General features: G+C 40.4%; 1 protein-coding gene across 2 annotated transcripts in view; it reads left to right on the top strand.

Moving 5' to 3' along the window:
• Positions 1–27,027, top strand: part of unc5a (unc-5 netrin receptor A) — a 353,822-nt gene that overhangs the window by 195,889 nt on the left and 130,906 nt on the right. For both annotated transcript variants that reach the window (XM_078411523.1, XM_078411522.1), the window contains exon 2: positions 15,311–15,532. In XM_078411523.1, coding sequence (XP_078267649.1) covers positions 15,311–15,532 — 222 coding nt within the window. The remainder of the gene's footprint in view (positions 1–15,310; positions 15,533–27,027) is intronic.

Genomic DNA, 27,027 nt, shown 5'->3' with positions numbered 1-27,027 from the left:
TCTCAGCCAAAGGTAGGCAAATGGGACTAGCCCAGAATGCCAACTTGGTCAGTATGGACAAATGGCCAAAGGGCCTGTATCTCAGCTGTACAGCTCTAGGATTTGCTTGCATTTTAGTGTTCAACAACAACATACAGATGACCAAGTGAAAATCAACATATGAACCATGAGTGAAAAGGCTACCAACATCATGGTGGTGTGGATTTTGGTTCATATGTTTGTGGACTACCTTTGTAATTGTGGATCTAATAAAAATAGCATCATACCTTTCATACCATTTAACACTCGAGTGTTGAGTAAGGAAAAAGTTCAATTGCTTCTAATGCTTGCCTCGCAAAGGTCACTGTTGTGATGGTGCTCCTATCACTACACAACATTATGCATAGAAACAAGATAGTTTTGTCACTGGGAGAGAAATATGGTCAACTTTGTAAAATTTACTGTATACTTGTATAGTATTTATTTGTATACTATTCTTGAAATTGCCATGCTCAATATGCCTTACTGCCCATAAGTACGCACATGTGAATACAATAAGAGTTTGTGATGAAGATACTCCCAAATCTAAAGACTTTGGGCCTCTGGGCCAGCATAGCCATAGTATCTATTTGATAGTTTATCATTTGGGTTTGGTGAAAAGTTGATCATGTGTGAATGAATGAGATTGAACCTGGGTCTCTAGCGCTGTAAGGCAGCAACTCTACCCCTGCTCCACCGTGCACCGTGTCACCAAAGGGACATGAATTCAGAGGCACGAATTGGAATTCAACCATGGTAGCTGGAGAATTTAAATTGAAATAATTTAATAAATGTGGAGTTAAGTAATCTCTCATGAATGGTAACTATTGAGTTGTTGTAAAAACCATTCTAGTTCATAATAATCATAATAGTACTTTATTAGCCAAGTATGTTTTGCAACATGAGGAATTTGATTTGCCATACAATCATACCATATCCATTGTTTCAGCAAAGGATATTGTAAACCATTAGGAGAGGAAATCTTCCCCAGTCTGGCGTTAATGCGACTCTGGATCTGTTTTGATTTTCTGGTTGATTTTCAACTGGCCTCTTAGTTCAGGGGCATATCGGGATGGACAGCAAATGCTTGTCAATGGCATCCACGTTTTATTGATTCTTCAAAAAGTAGGAGGTATGATGCTTGAGGTCCTAAAATGATGAAGCAAGCTGATTTCTTGGACATTAATTTTACTTTCTTGACTTTATGTGATAAAACTCATTCAGCTGAAAAATGACCTTGTGAGACATGGGTTTAGTGCAGAGTTGGCCGACTTTACGTTCCTCAGAGGTGCATGGAATAATCAGCAGTTTGAGACCTGAAAGAGGTGCTCAACATTTAGAAAGGGAAGTTTATTGCTAATCCTCCCCTTCTGTCATTTATAAAAAAAACATTTAAATCCACCCTTGAGGCGCCAGGGCTGCTTACTGTTAGAACAAGAAGCCTTTTGAGTTCCCATTACAGATATAAATCTTTTGGAGATTGCAATCTTCTTTCCTAGTCCTTGAATTTTTGTATGGCTAGGATCTAAAATTGCAGCTATTACTGAGATATTTCTTTTAACAAATTCTTATCACAAGTATTATCCCAATAATTGTTCTGTTAGATTCCTCACTATTTGCAGATATTAGTGCCTGGTGGTGTATAGACATGATTTTAATGTTGGGCGGCACAGTGGAGCAGCGGTAGAGTTGCTGCCTTGCAGTGCCAGAGATATGCGTGTTTGATCCTGACTATGGGTGCATGGAGTTTGGACATTTTCCCTGTGACCATGTGGATTTTTCCCGGGTACTCGTTTCCTCCCACATTCCAAAGATGAGCAGATTTTTTTGATTAATTGGCTTCTATAAATTGCCCCTAGTGTGTAGGATAAAATTAGTGTATGGGTGATCATGGTCGGCATGGACCAGATGGCCAAAGGGCCTGTTTCCACATTGCGTCTCTAAACTAGACTAAAGGATAACTATTTTGTTTTTCCTTAATTCTTATTTAGAAATATGTTCAGATGAAAACATTTTGTCAATTGTTTCTTGGCAACATTTCATTGTTCACTTTGTAGTGAGCAAAGGTGCTTGCTGCTAATGGAATGGATGCCACTTTTAACAGTAAATGTAAAATTTTCCCATACTGATTTAAAACCTGTTTTTCGTTTTTGGATTTAAAACACTGTCATTGTTAAATTGTTAAAATTAATGCGTGACTCCTAACATTTCAGCTTTGAATTGAGTTATAGACAATAGGTGCAGGAGTAGGCCATTCAGCCCTTCGAGCCAGCACTGCCATTCAATGTGATCATGGCCCACCGAGTCCATGTCGACCATGATCACCCATACACTAATTTTATCCTACACACTCGGAGCATGATTCTGGCCAAGCATTCCTCAGGGAGATCACAGGAATACTGCATGTGCTCACCACAATGACTGGATACTGTCTGCCAGCAGTATTCTACTGTCGTAGCCCCACAATAATCCAACAGTGCATATTTTGCAGTCAAATTGTTGACCTTTGGAGTACAACACACTCTGGACATCACAGCCTCCAATATGTGCCTGACAATGTTGAAACACCAAACATGTTCACAAATTTCTGAGAGCCTTACTTGATTTCTAAAAGGGCCACGCATTGAACATTTCAATTTAAAATATCAGGTTCCTCTCCCTGCAAGTTTAATCGGTGTATAAATAAGTCTTAAATGGAATGGATTTACACTTTCTTTGAAATAGCTCAGGGAGAAATTTTATACACAAATGCAGCTATAATGCAGTAATATTGTCTCCTGTATCTTGTGGCTATGATAAGCGTGTAACATGAGACGATCATTTCATTTCCTTTAAATTTCCATATCAAAAAATATATTTGGTCACCACTGGATATTAATTAACTTCCTGAAGCCAAGATAGATTTTTTTTAAATTGGGCACTGGAAACTAAAATCCAAGGTGACCACTGTTTCTAATATGACAAAAGAAATGACAAAAAGTCTCAGGTAATATAAATTGGAATATATTTTCTATCGAGATACAGATTATTCTCTGATTTTTTTCTCAGGGAATATAACATTGATATTGTAATCAACATTAAGTTAATTTGACTCTCAAAAAAAGGACCTTTTAGAAGAATAAAAACTCCAAAGGTAGTTCTTGGTTTCTGTGCTCAACGAAGTTTAAACCCAAACAAGTAACTATAAATAGAAAATCCAATCAGGGGAATTTTATTCGATTTGGTACTTTAACATCTTTACCAACCCCCTGTAGAAGTGATCTTTCTACTTATTCGTTTCTCTTAATTTGCATTGTGACTGAAATATATGTACAGAAATCCACAGCCCTTCACAGCTGATCAATTTTGCACCCTGCCAGCAGAAATGGTTTAAATAGCGAAGTGTTCTTGCACTTCATGTCACCACTTTCTGTGGATCTTTTGCAGTTCCCACAGTTAATTCCTGAGATTAAATTTTGCAATGCTTACTTATGCTTGTCCAAATTTTCTGCTGGGAGAAATATTTTTATTGACAGTAAATCTACTTGTGACCATATCATTTCATGTCGATTTTAATGCTGGCAGTGATAATCAACTGACAGAGCCATTCGACCTGATTAATCAAACAAATTGGCAGAGGAACAGGAAGAACAGCTTCCAGGAACCGTTTACCTCATGAATTTTAGCGTCCAACCCTGCATTAATGTTTTTAAAATAGACTGTGAGAAGTGGAAGAAGGGAGTCAAAGAGAATATTTTTCTTCAGTGTAATGTGCTTTATCATGGCGAAGAAATGAAAGGAATTGGGGAAGAGAGAACCTGTTGTCACACCTCATCTCTCAACGTGTCTGAGAGGAAATTGTTGGTAAGGGTGGTCCCTCCTTGTCCATTGAATATCTTCAGTTCAGTTTAGTATATTGTCACATGTACCGAGGTACAGTGAAAAGGTTTTGTTGCGTGCTAACCAGTCAGCAGGAAGACAATACATAATTACAATCGATCCATTTACAGTGTTTAGATACATGACAAGGGAATAGCGTTTAGTGCAAGGTAAAGCCAGCAAAGTCCAATCAAGGATTGTCCGAGGGTCATCAAAGAGGTAGATAGTAGTTTAGCTCAACTCTGGTTGTGCCATGATATTCGAGTCAAAAATGGATTTTGTTTTAAATAAATGTACAAAGCCTTTTCTACACCTGATCCTTTCCCATATGGATAGGTGTGCTGGAAGCTTTACATTGCAGTTGAGTTCCAATGATGGTCTCAGAGGTGACCACACTTTTACCAAAGGAAATTCTTCCTGCTTGGAGCTCCCTCCTTTGTTGCCCAATCGGTCAAGCAGGTGACCATTCTGGTGGGCAAATTCTTATTACTCCAGAGGCAAAAGGGTTGTTGAGGATTTAACCGCCATACCAGGTGGTTTCAATAATTAGGCAGTTGGATCACTCCTTGTGGCTGTGAAGCTCAGATTTGCCACCTGATGTAACATCTGAGTTGTACCAGCTGCCCAGATTTGAATTACAGCTAATTTTAAGTACAGTACAGGAAGAGCCCAGCTAGTGGCTGTAAAAATTATTACTGCTTTAAGTTTTTTTATGTCATGAGATCCTTCCAACTTGCTTTGGGGAATCATAAACCATTCAATTTTTTTTCTGCAGTCCACCACCACATAAAATGGAGAACAGATGCCATTTTGATGCTGCATCTGAGTGGGTCTCATAATTCATTACATTCCCATTGCACCCAACTAGGCAGGGAGTGTGGCTGTTCTCCATTTTAGAGCACCCCTGATTGTCCATCGTGGCCCTCAAGGCACTAATGAGCTGCCACTAAATTAATTAAAGGTTTTTACTAACTCTTTTTCCAGCTGGTATGTGATGCCAGTCACATTTAATGTGAACATGTGCTGCTCAGGAGGCTGTGCACCACACTTTTACGCAGCAGCAGTTCATCACAGATGCATATGTCTATACGGTTATCTAATGATGAGGAAATAGTCTCTGCCATTGATTGAGGAGCCCGCTCTGTTTTCCCAAAAGCATTATGGAGCAGAAACAATATGCATCCTAATATGTATTAATCATTTGCAAATGTGTATAAGATAAAGCTTGCAATAACAGACCCCAATATTGCGGATTTCAGACACAGCGGACCGAGCCTCCTGTTACACTGCCCCCGTCCTTCCCCCCTGCCCCCCATCTCTGCCAGTTACTCAATGAGCTGGCATCATGTGGTATGCTTCCAGTTGCGGTAGTGGAGAGCGTGAGCAGCATGGTGGCGGCGTATGTACCAGGCCCATCCCTGGCCCACTGCGTGTGGGGCTGGGGACTCTGCGGCTCTCCAGTCTGTGAATTCCCACTTGTGTAATCCTCACCTGCGCTGTGTTCATTGCCTCCCGACCTTGGGTTAAACGTTATCCCCAACACTCAGTTAAAGCAGACAATGGGCAATAATAAACACAATCCCCCCCCCCGCGTTCAGTTTTTGTGAGGATTTACTGTATTGGGCACAACTTCCTAATTGTCAAGGTTTCAAGGTCAATTTATTGGCACATAAACCAATTAAAGTACAGTGCAATTTGAATTACTATACAGCCATACTAAAAAAAAGCAACAAGGCACCCGACTACCTAAAAGTTAACATAAACATCCACCACAGTGGATTCCCCACGTTCCTCACTGTGATGAAAGGCAATAAAGTCCAATCTTCCTCCTCTTTTAAAGATTCCAACAAATTTGGAAGCATAGTATACCATGTGTCAGATTGTACTAGACTTTGAAAAGGTATGGGTAGGTTGGTGACTGATTGAAACATAGAAAATAGGAGCAGGCCATTTGATACTTCAAGTCTGTGCTGCATTCATTATGACCATGACTGATCATCTCTTATAGTATCATACCTTTTCTCACTCCTTTGGTGCCTTTTCTCTAGAAATGAAACCTATTTCCTTAAACGATATGATGTAACCTGACCTTTACAACGCTCAGTAGATAATGTCTTGCCTCCTTATGACTGTAGAAGTTTATTTTTAGTTTTAGAGATAGAGCACGGAAACCGATGACCATTGATCACACGTTGACACTAGTTCAATATTATTTTACTTTCTCATCCAATCCCTATAACTTAGAGGCAATTTACCAAGACCAATTAACCTACAAACCTGCACACCTTTGGGATGTGAGAGGGAACCTGAGCACCCGGAAGAAACCCATGTAGTCACAGGGAGAACATGTAAACTCCACATGAACAGCACCCAAGGTTAGGATTGAACCCAGATCTCTGGTGCTGTGAGGCACTGGCTTTTCCAGCTGCATCACTGGGGCCACCCCAGTGAAGAGGAGGATGAGATTTCTCCTTAACACATTCTTTAACTTCTTGCCCTATCATCTGAGACTTTGACGCTTTTTTTTAGTCAGGGCAAACATCTTTCCCAAGCACAGTCTCTCTAGTCCTGAATTTTCAGTATTCCCCTCAGCTCTAATGAATATAAAAACTTGTCACCTTTATCTCTCCTCATAAGGAAGTACCACCATCCCAGAAATCACTCTCGTGAACCTTTGCTGTAATCCCTCAAAGATCAGTATATCCTTTCTTGGGTAGAGAGACTAAAACTGCCCACAGTATTCCAGTTTCGGTGTCTCAAAGATCAGATCAATGATTAAAATTCCAGCTCTGCTTTTGATCATTGGAGAAAACAATCTACCTTAAAATAACAAACAATGTCTGATTCTTTTGTGTTAAAGTTTCCATGCAAATATAAAACACAAATGGTTATTCTGAGTCTGCTGCTTCTGAATACTTATGATGGCGCTGATATTAGCCATAATATTAAGCTTTCAGTGCATCTTCAGCAAAAGAAAATTAGGAACAGAAGGTATTTCATCCTCTCCACCATCTTAATGTCTTCAATTAGATATATAAATATATAAACATATTCCTTTATTCTCATGGGTAAACAGTCTACCATGGCTGATCTCTATGGTACCTGCCTTAGTATTATCGCCTAATCAAATTCCATAAATTTCAGTTTTGAACATTTCACTTGTTCCAAATTCAGGTTTTGGTGAAGAACTCTAAGCAAAATCAGCTTATATATTCTCAATTATAGGGATGAGAGATTATCTCATTGAACCCGTATAAAGTTATTAAAGGTAGGAAGGAACTGCAGATGCAGGTTTAAACCGAAGATAGACACAAAAAGCTGGAGTAATTCAGTGGGTCAGACAGCATCTCTGGAGAAAAGGAATAGGTGACGTTTCGGGTTGAGACCCTTCTTCAGACTGACAATCAGGGGAATGAGAAACGAGAGATAGAGACGGTGATGTAGAGAGATATAGAACAAACGAATGAAAGATATACAAAAAATTCATTGTAGGCTTTGATAAGGTAGATACTGGGAAGCTGTTCCCATTGGGCAGAGACCAAAGGTCATTGATAAAACAAAGGGAATGAAACAAAGATCTGTTTATTCACTCCAAAGTTTGTGAATCTTCAAGGATGCCGATTGCTTGGTTGTCTCATATATTCAAGGAGAGGATCAGTATTTTTTTAGTTATGAGGATTAATATCATAAGTTGAGTCAATGTAGAGATTAAGTTATGGCTAATAAATGCCTGAGCAAATTTGAGGGGCTGTATGGTTTATAGGTTCTCTCATTCCCTTATGTTGATCTTATAACATAAACTTCCAAACTTGGTCATGGAAATGAGATTGGAGTTTGTACGTTCTCCCTGTGATCTTGTGTGTTTTCTCTGGATGGTCCAGTTTCCTCCTACATTCCAAAGACATGCTGATTTGTAGGTTAATTGGCTTCGGTAAGTTGTAAAATTGAATGTATGATAGTGTCAGTGTACGGGGTGATTGAGGACTTGATGGGCCGAAGGGCCTAATTCCGCGCTGTTTCTTTAAAGTTGAAAGTAAAATCTCAAACTGAAGTCCGTGCCTTTGTTCAGTCATTATCAGATGAATATCATTTAGATGACTCTAAAGAAAGGTCTCGACCCGAAACATCACCTATTTCTTTTCTGCAGAGATGCTGTCTGACCCGCTGAGTTACTCCAGAATTTTGTATACTATCTTTTAAATATAATTCAAATATGAATTGTTGTTTCCTGGATTTTCCAGAGAAAGTTTGAGTTCTAAGTGGTTTATGGAAAGAGTATTCTCCAACATTCAGTGTGAGATTTGTACAGCCACTAACGATGGTTCTACAAATCGTACTAAAATAGCATTAGATTCCCATGTACATAACCGGCCATTATCACAGATTAATGATGCTCCCATCTGGTTCAGGCAGTATGCCATTTTCCCTATTTATTCCAAAATCATAGCAAGCTGGACTATAATTAACAGACGATTGCTATGCAGTTGGCCTTGTCCCAATTCTTATCAGAAGGATTTGGGCAATATGCACTGGGCAATATGAGTGGAGCAATCCGTAAAAATAAAATGTTAATTTTTTTTAAATCACCAATACCATATTTTGTCAGTTTTGTGACCAAGTCAGTTGAGATATTAAATAAGATAGCAAAATCAGATTCTGTTTCTCAAACTAAAAAATTGTCGTTTTATTCTATTGTATTGTAACAATACAGTAATTGTTTGTGCTATCCACACCTATAAGACTCAAAATGTTAACTCTTTGTCTTATTATGGAAAACAGTTATAAAGGTCTGCTTAAAATTCATTGAACGAATAATTCAATACTGACCAATTTACAAGCTCCCCTAATTTCAGGCAACGTTGTGACTTCAAACAAATTCATCTGTTGTCCACACTGTTAAAAAAAACGACAAGAGTCGTTGACTTAGTGACATTGCATAGCTTCAGCTGGATGTCTTTACTCTAACCACGAATGCACCTTTTATATGTGGTGGCAACTGTGAGAAACTTCTATAATGTTCAATTCTGTCTTCTAAATTGATAGCAGAGTATAATATGCAGAACATTGACTTCTCCAACTTTAAATAGTTCCTCTGTCCCTCTCTTCCCCTCCCCTTCCCAGATCTCCCTCTATCTTCCTGTCTCCACCTATATCCTTCCTTTGTCCCGCCCCCCTGACATCAGTCTGAAGAAGGGTCTCGACCCGAAAAACTTTGCCCATTCCTTCTCTCCCGTGATACTGCCTGACCTGCTGAGTTACTCCAGCATTTTGTGAATAAATACCTTCGATATGCAGAAAGCTGCTCTTTTTGCATAAATGTATCTTTCTTTAGTTTAGTTTAGAGTTACATTGTGGAAAGCCCTATGGCCCACCGAGTCCACGCCAACCAACGGTCCCCACACACTAACGCTATCCTACACACACTAGGGACAATTTACAATTTTACCGAAGCCAATTAACCAGTCTGTCTTTGGAGTGTAGGAGGAAACCGGAGCAATTGATGAAAACCCATGCAGGTCACAGGGAGAATGTACAAACTCCATGCAGACTGCACCCATGGTCAGGATTGAACCCGGGTCTCTGGCACTGTAAGGCAGCAACTCTACCACTGCACCACCGTGCCGCCTCATCTCTTGCATAAATGTTTGCAAATGCACCAGGAAAAAGTTCCTGCTCTATCTTCAAATATTGTCTTGGTATAAATTATATAGAACTGTAATGAAAGAGAAAGTTACTATCCTGCTCTGGTACGGACAAGTGTTGAAATATTAGGAGAACTTCCTTTTTAGAGTGAGGAGGAGTTACCAGCAATCTGCATTCGTCAGTTTTATATAGATTTTTCACCAATGACTGCAGCCATGCCAATGTCTATGAGCTAACTTAGGAAATCCATGCTTGATGATTATTACAGGATGCATTTTTTTCTGTCAGGCCATACTAATATAAGTAACCCTGTGACAATCTGGGTATAATATTGTTAGCGCAATGAACACATTTTAGGAGGCCATTGTAATCATTATGATTGTTTCATGTGAATTTTGTTTTTAATCCCCTGAGTAGCTTTAATAGGCAGCTACCACTTCAATTTAATTTACATTAGTAACATTGTTACTTGCTGTAATGTGATATAAGCATTCTACTCAGGAACAGGAAAAGTATGTTGAGTTTTGTGAAATGCATCTAATTTATTTTCCACCCTGGTACTTGTCAAATATAATCAAACAGGCTTCTCGTGATGACGGAATGTGATGTATATCTGCCATCAGTCTCAGAACATTTATTTTTCATTAACAGTTAAATGCATACATGAAACATATTGGAAAGGGTTCAGTGAATTCTTTTACTGGACTTGGATTTTACATTGATGAATTGATGCAATCAATATGTCACAATTTGATGGTAGCAACCAGAAGGCATTATAATATGTTGCAACAGTTATAACTGAACGATACATATTTTACCAATAGAAAATGGTGCCACACAATTAGATATACTTGATACAAAATACAAAACTAAAAGCTATATCGTGATTCATTATAGATTCATTGTACATTTCTAACATATTTCATAATCAAAATCAATTTTTTTAATATGATGTTACAGCCTAAATCTTTCAATTATAATTTTTTTAAAATATATATACTACACCATTTTTAATTAATATTTATGACAGATAGCACTGTTTGAATAAGTGTTAGTATAATTAACCGTAGCTTATAGATGGAAGCCTCACTGATAATTTGCTGTAATCGGAACATGATAATTTGCTGTAATCGGAACATGAAATTCTTTGAGGATGTAATCAGGAAAATTGACAGGGGAGAGCCGGTGGATGTGGTGTACCTTGACTTTCAGAAAGCCTTTGACAAAGTTCCACATAGGAGATTAGTGGGCAAAATTAGAGCACATGGTTTTGGAGGTAGGGTACTGACATGGATAGAAAATTGGTTGACAGACAGAAAGCAAAGAGTGGGGATAAATGGGTCCCTTTCAGAATGGCAGGCAGTAACTAGTGGGGCACCGCAAGGCTCGGTGCTGGGACCGCAGCTATTTACAATATACATTAATGACTTGGATGAAGGGATTAAAAGTACCATTAGCAAATTTGCAGATGATACAAAGCTGGGTGGTAGTGTGAACTGTGAGGAAGATGCTATGAAGTTGCAGGGTGACTTGGACAGATTGTGTGAGTGGGTGGATGCATGGCAGAGGCAGTTTAATGTGGATAAGTGTGAGGTTATCCACTTTGGTGGAAAGAATAGGAAGGCAGAGTATTATCTGAATGGTGTCAAGTTAGGAACAGGGGACGTACATTGGGGTGTCCTAGTGCATCAGTCACTGAAAGGAAGCATGCAGGTACAGCAGGCAGTGAAGAAAGCCAATGGAATGTTGGCCTTCATAACAAGAGGAGTTGAGTATAGGAGCAAAGAGGTCCTTCTGCAGTTGTACAGGGCCCTAGTGAGACCGCACCTGGAGTACTGTGTGCAGTTTTGGTCTCCAAATTTGAGGAAGGATATTCTTGCTATTGAGAGCGTGCAGCGTAGGTTTACTAGGTTAATTCCCGGAATGGCGTGACTATCATATGTTGAAAGACTGGAGCGACTAGGCTTGTATACACTGGAATTTAGGATGAGAGGAGATCTTATCGAAACGTATAAGATTATTAAGGGGTTGGACACGTTAGAGGCAGGAAACATGTTCCCAATGTTGGGGGAGTCCAGAACAAGGGGCCACAGTTTAAGAATATGGGGTAGACCATTTAGAACTGCGATGAGGAAAAACTTTTTCAGTCAGAGAGTTGTGAATCTGTGGAATTCTCTGCCTCAGAAGGCAGTGGAGGCCAATTCTCTGAATGCATTCAAGAGAGAGCTTGATAGAGCTCTTAAGGATAGCGGAGTCAGGGGGTATGGGGAGAAGGCAGGAACGGGGTACTGATTGAGAATAATCAGCCATGATCACATTGAATGACGGTGCTGGCTCGAAGGGCCAAATGGCCTCCTCCTGCACCTATTGTCTACTGTCTATTGTCTATTGACTATCAGGTTTTAACGTTTGAGGCAACATCAGACTCCCAAGTATATGCAGCCAAATGGGGGAAGTCAGGCGCTGAGTTGCTCTAGCACTTTGTGTCTATCTCGGTATAAACCAACGCCTGCAGTTCCTTCCTACACTTCCTGAAGTTTGGCTGTGCATCTGATTATCTGCTGCATTGCTGAACTAACCATTGAGTCCAGCAACAAAGCATTGACTCCCCATGGAATGGGCCTGGCTTTTATCTACATGCCAGTGATGTCTGGCGTAGGGATAACGCCCCGTTAATTTGAATGGGATTTATATATGTTTATTATTAATATCAAGTGTACCAAGATAAAGTGAAAAGCTTATCTGTGTGCTATACCAATTAAATCAAATGATACTGTACATAAATACAATCAGGCAGTGCACAAGTACAATAGGTAGACCAAAAAGAAAAATACCAGAATTTAGTTTTGTAGCATTCCAGTTCCAGAATGTGAAATGTTAAACGCTTTGCATATTTTATTTTAATGTTGTAATTCATTATTAATATTTATGGTGGTTTTGATTGCATTATATTTTTTAATGGTTGTTTTAAATTAATTAAATGTATTTTAACCGTTTTCACTGGCCTCTTGACTATCAGGCACAATTAAAAATAGTTATAAAATCTTTCAAAGATGGCAAGCTGTCAAAGGTTGTCAGGACATGCTGAGGCCTCCTTGTTGTGATCTCTGATCCGTCTCATGGACTGTCTTTTGGGTCAACAGGCTCAACTCATTTTAGCTGAGGGGCTAAAATGCCCTGAGCTAAAAAGCATTTAGTTCAAGAAGCTGAGCTAAATGTCCTTAGGAAAGCGTAGTGGTTGGGTGGGGGAGATAACTGTCCCACGTGTGCTTTGTCTGGGCAGCGAGCTTGATGCAACATGATACTGTATTTAAGAGTTGAAAGTAAAATTTATGGATCTGAATTGCACTATTTGCTACCATGCTAGGAGGATTATAGATTCAGTTAGGAAATGTAGAAACAAGGAACTGCATATGTTGGTTTATAAAAGAATACATAAACTGCTGGAGTAACTCAGCGGGTCAGGCAGTGTCTGACCAGAACATGAATGAGTGACATTTCAGCTCAGGACCCTTTATCAGATTGATCCGTCTGAAGAAGGGTGCCAATCTGAAATGTTGCCTTTCCATGTTCTCCACAGATGCTGCCTTACCTGCTGAGTTACTCCAGCACTTTGTGTCTTTAGTCAGGAAATAGAGCCGGGGTCCTTTGGCCTGCTGCATAATCTGGCATATTTTCATGTGGAAGTTTCAAGTCCATGTCACTCCATGGATGCAAACTAATACATATACTTTTGGAATTACTAACCTTCCCTCTGTAAAACAATTGAATTTAGTGTCAATAAACAATCATTCTACAAATTTTTCAGAAAAAAATTAGAATTCAGTTAAATAGTTTTATCTTGAACTTTGCCACTTTTAACATGGCATATACTGTAAGAAATGTCTGCTGTTTTAATGTTATTTACCATTAAAAACGAAATCTGAACTAGCTAATATTTGAGAATAATCATCTTGCATGCTCTGCAAAAATTAATTTCCCCATAAAGAATTATATCAAATTGTAGCTTTGTGCGCTACCAATGCAACAAATTATTGCATTGTAATAATTGCATTTCATAATTTCATAAAAGATCTTCTGAGAAGTGTTCATTATAAAACAGTCTTATACCTGGGCCTGAGATTTTTTTCAAGGTTATTTACACTGGCCTTGGTTTACTAGAAAGTAACATGCACCTTGCAGTAAAGGGAATCACTCTTGCACTTCCCGAGTCCGCTTACGTACATTGGCATCGCTAGTCAAAGTCATACAGCATGGAAACAGGCCCTTCGGCCCAACTTGCCAACACTGACCAACATATCCCATCTATACTAGTCTCACCTGCCTGTATTTGACCCATATTCTTCTAAATCTGTCCCATCCATGTAGCTGTCGAATTGTTTCTTAAATGTTGCAGTAGTCACAGCCTCAACTATGTTTTCTGGCAGCTTGTTCCATTCATCCTCCACGCTTTGTGTGAAAAGGTTACCCTTCAGATTTTTTTCAAATCTTTCCTCCTTCACCTTAAACCAATGTTCTCTGATTCTCGTTTCCCTTACTCTTTGCAAGAGACTGTGCGTCTACCTGATCTATTTCTCTCATGATTTTATGCGCCTCCATAATATCACTCCTCATCCTCCTGGACTCCAAGCCTGCTCAACCTTATCCTGTAGCTCAGGCACATGAATCCTGACACCATCCTCCTAAATCGTCTTATACCCTTTCCACCTTGACAACATCTTATCTATAACATGGTGCCCAGAATTATTTAATTTTGTAAATTAATGTCATTGGTGAAAAGCTTCTGTCAAACCAATTCATGATGAAAAGCTACTGAAAACTCCTGTGGTGTCTTTAAAAAGACAGTTCTTCTTACCAGAGGAGGTGGTGGTGGCAGATCTAATTATAACATTTTAAAAAACATTTGGGCAAGTACATGGTTAGGAAAGGTTTAGAAGGACATGGGCCGAACAAAGCTAAATGCAATTAGTTTACATTTGCATCTTGGTTGGCATGCGTGAGTAGGCTGAACGCTGAGGGCTTGTGTACTATATAACCCAATGAATCTATAAATTATTTATATACCAATTTCATGACAAAATGGTCACATGTGTATGACTTGTGTTATAATAGCTAGATGCATAAATTAATCTTACATTTTAATTATCAACAGCAGTGCATAATGGAAATAACTGCTATCTTGAGCACTGGTCACTTTTGCTTAATGCTGCATTTTGTAGATTAATGTATTAAATACATGGTGCAGATTTTTCTGTATGCAACTCTGCAATAGACAAATGTTGCTGATTTTTTAAAAAATCTTAAAAGAAAAGGGAACGAACAAATAATGTCCTCAGTGATAACTGGCATCAGTAAAAGTGACCTTAAATCTTTTGAATTATTGTGAAAACCTGGTCACTGTTGGTCTTTGGAGAAAAAAACTAGTTGTTTTTTAAAAGCAAGGCACTGTAGAGGCTGGTTTACACTAAAGGACACAAAGTGCGGGAATAACTCAGCGGACAAGGCAGAATCTGGGGAGAACATGGACAGGTGAAGTTTCAGGTCGGAACCCTTCCTCAGACTCCTGAACCACTGGGTTGCACCAGCACTTTGTGTTCTTTTATTATTCTGCTCTTTCCTTTGACCCACACCAAATTAATTGACTCTTAATATGGAAATAGAATGGCTCAGAAATCAATCTCACTGCCATGTTCCTGGGTCAAATATTGATACAAGGCCTACATCTCAAGCCCAATTTTGCTCATAAGAACAGGAAAATGACACGCATTCTAACTTTTTTCTTTGCCTTCAGATGCAGAGTACAGCGAAACACAGTCTGAATCCATCCCAGTGGCCTCTTCAGAATCGTTGCCTCATTTTCTTGTTGAACCAGGGGATGTGTACATTGTAAAAAACAAACCCGTCACCTTGGTCTGCAAAGCAACGCCAGCCACACAGATATACTTCAAATGCAATGGTGAATGGGTGCATCAGATGAATCATGTAACAGAAGAAACCATAGATAAAGTTACAGGTAAGTCTGCAGTTCTCAATCGTGAATGTAAATGGTAATGTGTGAATTATGACAAAGTGCTAAATTAAGTTGCTTTGGCTGGGCTACAACCTACCACTGACTGTTGAAACTTGGGAGATGGTGGGATGAACATTTAGAGTCAAATCAATTAGTCACATCCTTCTCACAGCCTTGTAAGTACCAGAGTCCAGACTCGATGTTGATTTCTGCAACTTTGGGTAATTCGCACTCTTTTTATCCATATTAAAGCTGGCCATTTCTGTCAATTAACCTTTTAGATTAGTTATTTTTTAAATATTAGTACAGTCTGACCCATTATGAATTATCCACAGCCTTGATATTAACAACCGCTATAATGTCTTAACACTCACCTTATTCCCTTTATTCTACCTGTTCATCGCCCACCTTCTCTGCTCCTGAAAACTAACTGAAACGTTAACAGTTTTTCATTGCACATAAGACTTGCAAAATGCTTCCAAGGTTTTCTTTTCTAAATACAGTCTACCCTTATTATTATCGACCTCTTTCTAATGGATTTTGATTATAGCGGATGAAATCTGGTGAAACTGAGTCATCTGTTCGTACCGGGAACAAACAACCGAGTTTGTTGTGTCACGGATTGTTTGGAGCATATTTTGTCTCAGTCCATGTTTACCTTTCTTGTGTATTGTGTGGCTTGTTTAGTGTGTGTTTATTAGCCGTTTTTCCAATGTCATACATATTTACCCCCTTTACTCGTTAAAGCAGATAATTGGCAGTAACGGACACCGTACCACCCCACACCTGCCGTGTATGGTCTGTTACATTACCTGTAAAATGATTTGCTTTATGATTTCCCTAAAAAGCATGAGCAGTAGTATTACTCTGTCCCATTTACAGGAAATCCTCAGACATCCCTTCCTGCTCAGAAGGGTCTCGACCCGAAACGTCACCCATTCCTTCTCTCCCGAGATGCTGCCTGACCTGCTGAGGTACTCCAGCATTTTGTGAATAAATCGATTTGTACCAGCATCTGCAGTTATTTTCTTATACCTTCCTGCTCAATGTTCCCCTTCACACCTCCACCAAAGGGCTGATGTGAATCATGACAAAAACAGAAAATGCCTAGGTTTAGGTTTAAGTTTCTATTGTTAGGTGTACTGAAATACAGTGAAAAGCTTTGTTTTGCATGCTTTCCAAATGGATCAGATAATACCATACATAAATATAATCAAGTCAATCTCATGTACAATAGATAGAGCAAAAGGAAAGATTCAGAGTGCAGAATATAGTTCTTAACATTGTAGAATATAGTTCTCAGCATCAGTTCCAGAGACAAAGTACAATGTCCGCAATGGGTTCTGGTGAATTGGACAGTACCCTAGCTTATGGAAGGACAGCTGGGAAGCCTGGTAACAGAGGGGAAGGGGTTATTCCCGATCTGGTGGTGTGCATTTTCAAGCTTCTGTACCTTCTGCAGGATGGGAGCAGAGAGAAGATGGAATGAATGGGGTAGTTTATTCACAAAATGCTGGAGTAACTCAGCAGGTCAGGCAGCATCTCTGGAGAGAAGGAATGGGTGACGTTTCGGGTCGAGACCCTTCTTCAGACACAATGAATGGGGTAGGATACTCAATAGGCCAGGCCGATTCTGTGAGAAAAGAAACAGAGTTAACATTTAAAGTTTTTAGACTTTATGTTTAATTAGTCATTAGAAATTATGACGAGAGGTTGGTGATGTGAAGTATTAATTCTTTGTATTAATCCACAAATGCTGGAACACTCACTGCTGAGTTTTCCAGTATTACCATTTTTTTTAGATACCCAAGTTGGGATTGGAGGTTTTCATCCTGTTTTTATCCAGTTCCTACTCACCCATTCACTGGGGAAAAGCATCTCCAGTGAGTAGGTAAGTAGGAAAGGGATAAATAGGAGCCAAGGCATAAGCATCTCCTGGATCTCATGTTCTGGCCCACCCATGTACCCACCCTTCTCCTGTTAAAATTGAGGAAATTGAGCATCATCAGAGACCCACACCATCCTGGCCACACACTCATTTCACCCCTGCAATCGGGAAGAAGATACAGGAGCCTGAAAAATGTAACGTCCAGGTTCAGGAACAGCTTCTTCCCTACAGCCATCAGGCTATTAAACATCACAACCTCAAATAAGCTCTGAACTACAATAGACTATTATTATTATTATTATTATTATTATTATTATTATTATTATTATTATTATTATTATTATTATTATTATTATTATTATTATTATTATTATTATTATTATTATTATTATTATTATTATTATTATTATTATTATTATTATTATTATTATTATTACACTACTATTGTCTGTTTTTTGTGTGCCTATGTGTATATGTGTATGCACTGTATATATGTACATATGTGTACTTGTGAGTATTTGTGACACACTGAACTTTTTCTCTCTCGTTTATTGTAGGATAGTGTTAATGTACGGGGATCACTGGGCGGCACGGACTTGGAGGGCCGAAAAGGCCTGTTTCCGGCTGTAGATATATGATATATGATATGATATATTGTTTACAGTGTACTATGTTTACATATTCTGTTGTGTTGCTGCAAGTAAGAATTTCATTGTTCTATCTGGGACACATGACAATAAAAGACTCTTGACTCTCGACTCCGTGGATACGTCAGACAGTCTTATTATGGAGGCTCACTCATCACAAGCACTAATTATTTTTCCCATTCCTAGAAGTCCCAGACTTTCCATTGTATCAAAGACTTCCTGCACCTCCTCAATCACCTTTATCTTCCTCAGCAAATTGCCTCAGTCTATACATCTCATAAAAGACCAGTGCGAACCATACCTTGATGTTGATCATACATAATGATTTGATTCAACATCATGCAAAACAAAGCTTTTCACTGTACCTCGGTACATGTGGCAATAACAAACACTTTAACCTAATAATAACAGTCTGTCACTGTTATGTAAATAAATAAATTCATTTCCAATTTATTCAGACTGTGGATTCTTCTGTAACTATAAACTTACATTTTCAAGAGAAATGCTTCATATGCAAGATATTTAATGGGGTTAAAGGTTGATTCATTTTTTTTGTGATTATGTATGGACTGTGATTCTGCGATTATGTATTTTTGTCCAGCTGTGCACATATGTTTGAAGCTAGGTTCTGTCATTGTGAATCATCCTATGTTAATTTTTCTTGCAATGACGTGGATTCCCTTTTTTTAAAGCAGTGTTTAAGCAAGTATGTGATGAGAGGTTTGCAACCTGAAAAGTTAACTGTTTCTCTCTCCTTAGAAGCTGTCTGACCTGTTGAGTATTTCCAGCATTTTCGTCTTGTCTTATAACTGACTATTGCATGAGGTAATGCTGCAGGAACAGTCATTATTGATCAATGCAGCACCATGTATCACACAACCAGCTAATGCCACTATAAGAGACCCTCAGAGTCATAAAGTCATACAACATGGAAACAGGTACTTCGGCCCATCTCATCGATGCTGAGTAAGATGCCCATCTACCTTTTGCCCATGTTTGACCCATGGCCTTCCAAGCCTTTCCTTTCCATGTACCTGTTCAACCTCTTCCTTTGTTCTTTGAGGTACTTTAATTTCATGCACCTACTCCAGGCTATGGTGCTTTGCTGACTTAGTCACCAATTCATGTGCTTCATGAGTATCAGTGACGTGCTCTGCACAAAGATTTTCGTAGTGTATACATAATAATGACCCTCCATTGCAATTCCTCGAGCTGCTCTGATACAGGTGGTGCATCGGTAAAGTTGCTGCCTTACAGCACCTGAGGCCCCGGTTCGATCCTGACTACCGGTGCTGTCTATATGGAGTTTGTACCTTCTCCCTGTGACCCGTGTGGGTTTTCTCTGGTTTCCTCCTACACTCCAAAGATATACAGGTTTGTAGGTTAATTGGCTTCGGTAAAGATTGTAAATTGTTCTTAGTATGTAGGATAGTTCCATTGTGTGTAGGATAGAGCACAGGGATCACTGGTCAGCGAGGACTTGGAAGGCCGAAGGGTCTGTTTCCGTGCTGTATCTCTAAACTAAACTAAACTGAACAGGTGTGTACGAAGGAACTGCAGATGCTGGTTTAATCCAAAGATAGACACAAAAAGCTGGAGTAGCTCAGCGGGACAGGCAGCATCTCTGGAGAGAAGGAATGGGTGACATTTTGGGTCGAGACCCTTCTTCAGACTGGTTAGGGTTAAAGGAAACAAGACATATAGATGGTGATGTGGAGAGATAAAGAGCATTGAATGCTATTCCTCCAATTTGCGTTTAGCCTCACTCTGACAATGGAGGAGACTGAGGACAGAAAGGTCTGTGTAGGAATGGGAAGGAGAATTAAAATGTCCAGCAACCGAGAGATCAGGTTGGTTCACATGGGTTGAGTGAAGGTGTTCAGCGAAATGATCTCCCAGTCTGCGTTTGGTCTCGCCGATGTATAAGAGTCCACATCTTGAACAACGGATACGGTTGATGAGGTTGGAGGAAGTACAAGTGAACCTCTGCCTAACCTGAAATGAACAGATATCCATTTGAGTCATTGCTGGGGGACATCACTGTCCCTCATTTTTTTATAAAGATCTTGCTGGTAGTCAGCAGACATTTTCACAAATTAACACATGTATTGTTTAGTTACGGCACATATTTAAGCTGCGTTAGTTGGCGAGGAACTGTGAAAAGTTTAGGCAACACATAAGTGGTGCCAGTGTGAAAAGTAGAACAGTGCTACCCTGGAGTTCTGAATTGTCGGTGTCCTTCTGCTGACTTTAACATCTGCTGCATTGACATTGACAGGCAGGTGAGTTTGATATAACAAGTTACTATTTCGCTATCAATATTTTATGCTCTTGGAGTCAGTTTTCAACCATTCAGAGGATTTGACAATGCACCAGAATAGATGATGGGATTCTGAAGCAGAAGAAACACGGCACATTTAATAACTTGGAGAGCAAAAAAGATCCATGACATATAAAATATGTATTGCCTAGAAATAATGACAAACTTAAAATAGAGAAGCAGGAAAGAGAGTGTGGAAGACGAAAAAGACATACCGCAATTATTACAGCGGTAGTGTTTTAACCAATTTATTTTTGTAAATAATGCAGACTCAAAGCTGCTCTTGAGCATCGTAATGCTGGGCCAGATCCTTAATGGCTGCATCAGATCCTGTACATCCAAATGCAAGTATGGCTCTGGTGGTGGTCGAAGCCATGTGTATTTCTGACGGCTGCTGTGCTTCTGCTAGGGGCCTTTCCTAGAGTCCTGCTCAGAAATGGAGACTTCCCGCTTTGTGCATCTGCTCTGTCAACTCCCCAGTGTTATTAGTCTTGAAATGTCCCGAGTTGGTGCAGGAAGACACCAGATTGATTATCAGGACCTCAGGGGGATATCGTAGAGGAGTGGGAGCAAAGTAAGTGGGCGGTTGGGAGTAGGTTCAAGTCGGCTGGCTGCTGAGAATGCAACAGGGAGGATGATGAGTCATAAATGGCGCAGTGCCAGACTCAAGTTGCATGGTGCAGGCACAAGTGGCAGAATAGGAGGTTTGTAGACGGAGGTGGCAGAATGGGGAATGGGTGGGGGATGGTTAAATGTGGAAATGGCAGAGTTGGGAGGGGGAGGGGGGGGTGTTAATAGTGGCGATGACAATGAGGGGGAAGGGGCAAGCAATGACGAGATTGTAGTGAGGAGGCAACGGAAGAATGCTGGGAAGCAAAGGTTTAAAGTGAGGGATGGGGGGGAAAGATTTAATAGGAACCCAGGGGTAACTTTTTCACACAAAGGGTGGTGGGTGTACAGAGCGAGCTAGTTAAGGCAGGTAATATCGCAACGTTTTAGAAACATTTAGACAGGTGCATGGATAGAATAGCTTTTGAGGGATATGGGGCAAACGCAGGCAAGTGGGACTTGTGTAGATGGGACATGTTGGTCGGTGTGGGCAAGACGGGCTGAAGGACCTGTTTCCACGCTGTAAGACTATGACTCTGTAAGCAGTTAAATTAAAATATGCTCGTGCTTCATAAATTGAGTAGGAAACAATTAAACTTGTTTGGGCCCTTGCACATTCTTGTGTAGCACGTGTGGCTCCAGCAATCAGACTGACTTCTGTTTGCACAGCTTTCTCTGAAGTCACTGACCAGAAAAAGAAACGGTTTGAAGTAGAACGGCACAGCTACTCCTTTATTTATGTTTAGTTACCAACCACTGGGTGTTCAGAAATCTACATGTATTTTCAGCAAGAGGTGCCTGGGGTACAACTACACAGGGCACAGGCAGTCGAGCTTCCTCACATTGACACAAAGAGCTGTCGTCAGTTTGCGTTCTGGGCTGAGCAGCAATTACCATGAGATTGACAGTAGTCTGCCTTCAACGCATTAGACTGGCATGAGGCATGCCATGGCTCTATGGAGATGTAAATTGAGGATTCACATCGTTATGCTTCAGATTGATTTTGAAATCTTAAAGCACTGGTCCAGTAAATTCGTGCACATTTTAAAAGTGGAAGATATAAAGTAAATGATCAGAACTACGTTGGTCTCCATCCTTTTAACGAGAGAAAGTCATAGAATCATGCAGCACGGAAACAGGCCCTTTGGCCCAAATTGTTCATGCCGACCAAGATGCCCCATCTAAGCCAGCCCCATTTGCCCATATCCCTCTAAACCTTTCCTATCCATGTATCTGTCCAAGTATATTTTAAATGAGAAAGACACAGCATTGTGTTTTTTGGTTTGCTTATGGATTATGAGAAAGGTTGTATGTAAACATTTCTGTCTTGTTTAATGGGTAAAAAGATTAATATTTACTCAAAATTTGCTGGTCTTTAGGTGCTGCAGGAGTGCAACAGGTGGGTTCGATCCTGACCCTCAGTTACCGTCTCTGTGGAGTTTACAAGTTCTCCCTGTGTTTGTAGATTTCTGCTGGGTGCTTCTGTCTTCTCTTGTGTACCAAAGATAAGCTCATTGTTCAATTGTTCATTATAATTATTCCGTTATGTATGTTAGTGCAAAATAATCAAACCATCATAGGTTCAATGGACCAAATGGCCTGCTCTTGAATCATAGAGGTTAAGGATTTCAATTTAAATTAGATGTTTTGTTTAGTGAACACATCAGGTAACCTAGAGAGACAAATAAAGGCTGGAATCCTGAGCAAAATATCATGTCATAAGGTCATAACTAGGGTTGCCAACTTCCTCACTCCCAAATACGGGACAAGATGATGTCACCGCCCCGTGCCCCATGTGACCTCACCCAGCCAGCGGCCACGTGCTACCACTCCACCAATGGCAGCGGGCCGGGAGGCGGGTTGCTACGCAACCTCCGTTAGCCGGCCACCGGGCCTACACTGTCCAGAGGTGGACATAAAATGCTGCAGTAACTCAGCGGGTCAGGCAGCATCTCGAGAGAGAAGGAATGGGTGAAGTTTAGGGTCAAGACCCTTCCTCCATCTGAATAAGGGACCCGAACTGTCACCCATCTTCTGCTGGACGTCCATGAGGAGGGCGGCGGGGACTACACCATGGACAATGAGGGCGATGAAAGTATCCACAAACTGAAGGAGAAGGCGAAGAAGAGGAAGGCGCTCGATCCAGGCTGCGAGAAGACTACGGCGTCATGGAGCAAGACGGCGATGAGCCAGGCCCTCAATGCTCGGTGGACGGGTGGATCCTGTTTGTGACCGCGGTCCATGAGGAAGCCACTGAGGAGGACATCCACGCCAAGTTTGCCGAGTACAGTGAGATCAAGAACCTGCACCTCAACCTGCACCGGCACACCGGCTTCCTCAAGGGCTACGCTCTGGTGGAGTACGAGACCTACAAGGAGGCATAGGTGGCCACGGAGAGTTTGAACGGGTCAGAGCTGGCCGGGCAGCCCATCAGCGTGGACTGGGGCTTCATCAGGGGCCCCCTAAGAGCAAGAGACGGAGAGACCGCAGGGGAAGCCGGAGCCCAGACCAGAAGCGTCACTGAGCCGGGACAGAGTGAGGAGCGACCGGTGGGGCAGAGCGGCCTGCACAGCTTCGGGGACCGAGATGTGCCAGCAGATCGCCGTGCCCCGTGCATTACAGGACCCATTTAATCTCAGTCGGGACTGGGGAGAGGGAGGGAAGGGTAAGGTTGGCTAGTGCAAAACATCACTCAGAAATAAAGTATTTTAGTTTTTAAAAAAATCAGCCTGAAGAAGGGTCTCCACCCGAAACGTCTCCCATTCCTTCTCTCCAGGGATGCTGCCCATCCCGCTGAGTTACTCCAGCATTTTGTGTCTACCTTCGATTTTAACCAGCATCTGCAGTTTTTCTCTTACAGTGTCTGGGCCCACAGCGCCCCCCCGGGCCTAATATGGGACAAGGGTGGTCCCGTACGGGACAAACCAATTTAGCCCAAAATACGGGATGTCCCGGCTAATACGGGACAGTTGGCAACCCCAGTCATATGTGACAGGAGCAGCATTTGGCCTACGAAGTCTACTCTGCCAATCAATCATGGCTGATCTATCTCTCCCTCCTAACCCCATTCTTCTGCCTTCTCCCCATATCCCCCGGCACCCATACGAATCAAAGTGCTGGAGGAAATCAGTGGGTCTGGCAGCATCTTTGGAGGGAATTAACAGATAACATTTTGTGTCTGGACCATTCTTCAAACTGATTAACTGATATTGATTTATTATTGTCATGTGTACCAAGATAGAGTGAAAAGCTTTTGTTTGCATGCTGACTTGCGATGAAGGTAGATGAAGAAAATCAGTCTGTAGAAGAGTCCAGACCCAAAACATTGTCTATCCATTCTGATGCTGCCTGACCCGTTAATTTATTTCAACAGGTTTTTTTTCCCATTGGGTAACATGCTGTACTTCCATTGATGGGTAAAATACGTTGTCTCAGCTTTTATTTCCCCTAATTATCGGTGCCACATAACATACCCTTACCAATATGAATGTGTGTTGAAGATGAATTTAAAATTCTTAATAATAGCGCACTAATTTGTTCTCGGTTTTTCATGTTCTTTCATTTTATAACAGCATAGTTGATAAGATTGTAAACATAGATGTTAACTGTTGTTTATCCTGTACCTCCCTAAGACCATCTGGTCACTTGTGAGTGACAACTATTTTTTCTAGCCTTTGAAGAGCCCAACAGTGTGCTTTAAAGGGCTATTTAATTCTCCCTTTTTTCACAAAACATTTGACATGACCGCTTATCACTGCTGACAGACATTTCTTGACACCCCACGATTCCTGTCACAGCACAGGAAGTTTAACCTTGGATTTAATGGAGATTTTGATTATTCCTTTGCCATTATTACTTAATTATCAATTTAATTATCCAGATGAGGCAACTCCCCTGTGCATCTGATTAATTCCCAAAGCAATTCTATGCATCTGTCTGTTTGTAAGAATGTTAACAGCTCACACATCACCTAAATGAAGGCTTCTTGACACTTGAGGGCAATTTTTCTCCTGTAAACTGTGTTCCTGATATAAATTTTGCACAATTTCTGAGCACCATGTCATTCAATGTTAATTTTAAATTAATTGGCATCATAATTTCATTATGTCCTACCCAGTGTATTTAGCGTATAAGAGTAAATATTGAAACCTGGACAGAAAAATACGAGGCAAAGTGCCACTGACCTTTGACATTTCATTTCCTTCAGCATTTGCCATCTGTAGCAAAGTGGGGGCAGAAAAATAATATTAAGCATTATCAATAAACCAGTCCTTTAGCAAGAAAGCTATCAAGTGAAGGAGCCTAACGGATGCATAATGGAGCTAAGACTGACAATCACTTCAAATATGATCTGACTGAAAAACACACTATTTGGATTGTAATGACTTAGATTTTATAATTTTAAAATTCTTATTCTTATTCTCCTTTACCCTATATACTTTGGAAATGTTTTTAAACCCGTTATAACGTTATTTCCCCCTACCCCAGTGAGATTAGTTTAAACAAGGCTTGGCATTTAAAGTGGCACAACCTGAGAATCCCTTGAGTATATTCTTTCTGTTTGCATCCCACTAGTCCTGAACATCTCCCCCATCTTGCAATTAAAATAAGGATCAATTTATAATTTGGAAGAATGAGAGGCGAATACATCCAGTGATACAAAATTCATCTGGGGGTTAACAGATAAGGTGCAATGTGAATTTTTTTTTTCCATCCGAGCTGTCCAGAATTAAAAGTCAGTGTGCCATTTTTAAACTCAAACTCATACATAATCAAGGCCACTTAGCCATTAGCTTCTGAATTACCTCTGCAACCGCATGATAACTTTTTTGTTTCATGCAAAGAACATGTCGATTCCTCTGTATTTAACTCAGCATATTTGAACACTTTGTATTCTGGCCCCTCGACCAAATCAACACTCTAGGTAGTAAATAATCAAGGGCCATACACTGATTCTTGTGATGTCCAGTGATTACTTCTTTCCAGTCTGAAATAAAAAGCCGTTTTTTCCAACTTTATCTACTAAGTGATGACCAGCCTTCAATCCATGTTAACATACCGTCCCCAATACCTTGAGTTCTTTTGAACTTGCCTTAGATGTGGCATGTTATCAACTACCTTCTGGAAATCCAAATAAGCTATATCTACAATCAAGGTCTTGCCTGCTATGCTACTCTGGAAGGTGAGACCACATGGAATCCAAGGTGAGATAGCTATGTGGATACAAAATTGACTTGTGGGAAAAAGTCACCGATTGGTGGTGGAGGTTTGTTACTCACGTTGAAGGCCTGTAACCAAAGGTATGCCACAGGGATTGATGCAGGATCACTGATGTTTGTTATCTAGATTAACGATTTGGATGTTGTTGACATGGTTAGTAAATTTGTGGATGGGGAAGAACATTTTGTAAGATTACAACAAAATGCAGCTGACTTGGGGAAGTGGACCAAGGAATGGCAGTACAATTGCTATTTTGCATTGTATTGCATTGCATTTTATTACAAGTGCTAGCTATTGCATTATAATTAAGTTAAACAAGGTCTGTACTCTCACAGTTAATAGCAGGCCCTGGATAAGATTGTGGAACAGAGGGATCTACGATTACAGGTACATAGTTCCTTGAAAGTGGTGACAACAATGGACAGCATAGTGAAGAAGGCACTTGGCAAACTTGCCTAGATTGGTCAATGCATTGAGTACACATGTTGGGTTGGGATGTCATGTTACAATGGTACAAACGATTGTCGAGGCCATATCTGGTGTGTTGTGTGCAGTTTTATTCACTCAGCTTTCGGGGAAGGTTGACATAAAGTGCAAAAGTGATTCCCAAGGATGTTTTCAGAACTTAAGAGCTTGCCTTGTAAGGAGAGGCTGAATATGCAGGGATACTTTGCCTTGGAGTATAGGAGACTGAGGGATGACCTTCTAGAAAAATTATGAAGGGTATAGATAAGGTGAACGGTCAGTCTTTTTTTCCCACGGTAGGAGAGTCTAAAACTAGACAGAAAGATTTAAGGTGAGAGGGGAAAGATTT

Source organism: Rhinoraja longicauda, chromosome 14 (genome assembly GCF_053455715.1).
Source record: "Rhinoraja longicauda isolate Sanriku21f chromosome 14, sRhiLon1.1, whole genome shotgun sequence".
NCBI lineage: Eukaryota > Metazoa > Chordata > Chondrichthyes > Rajiformes > Arhynchobatidae > Rhinoraja > Rhinoraja longicauda.
This window is presented reverse-complemented; position numbering and strand designations above follow the sequence as displayed.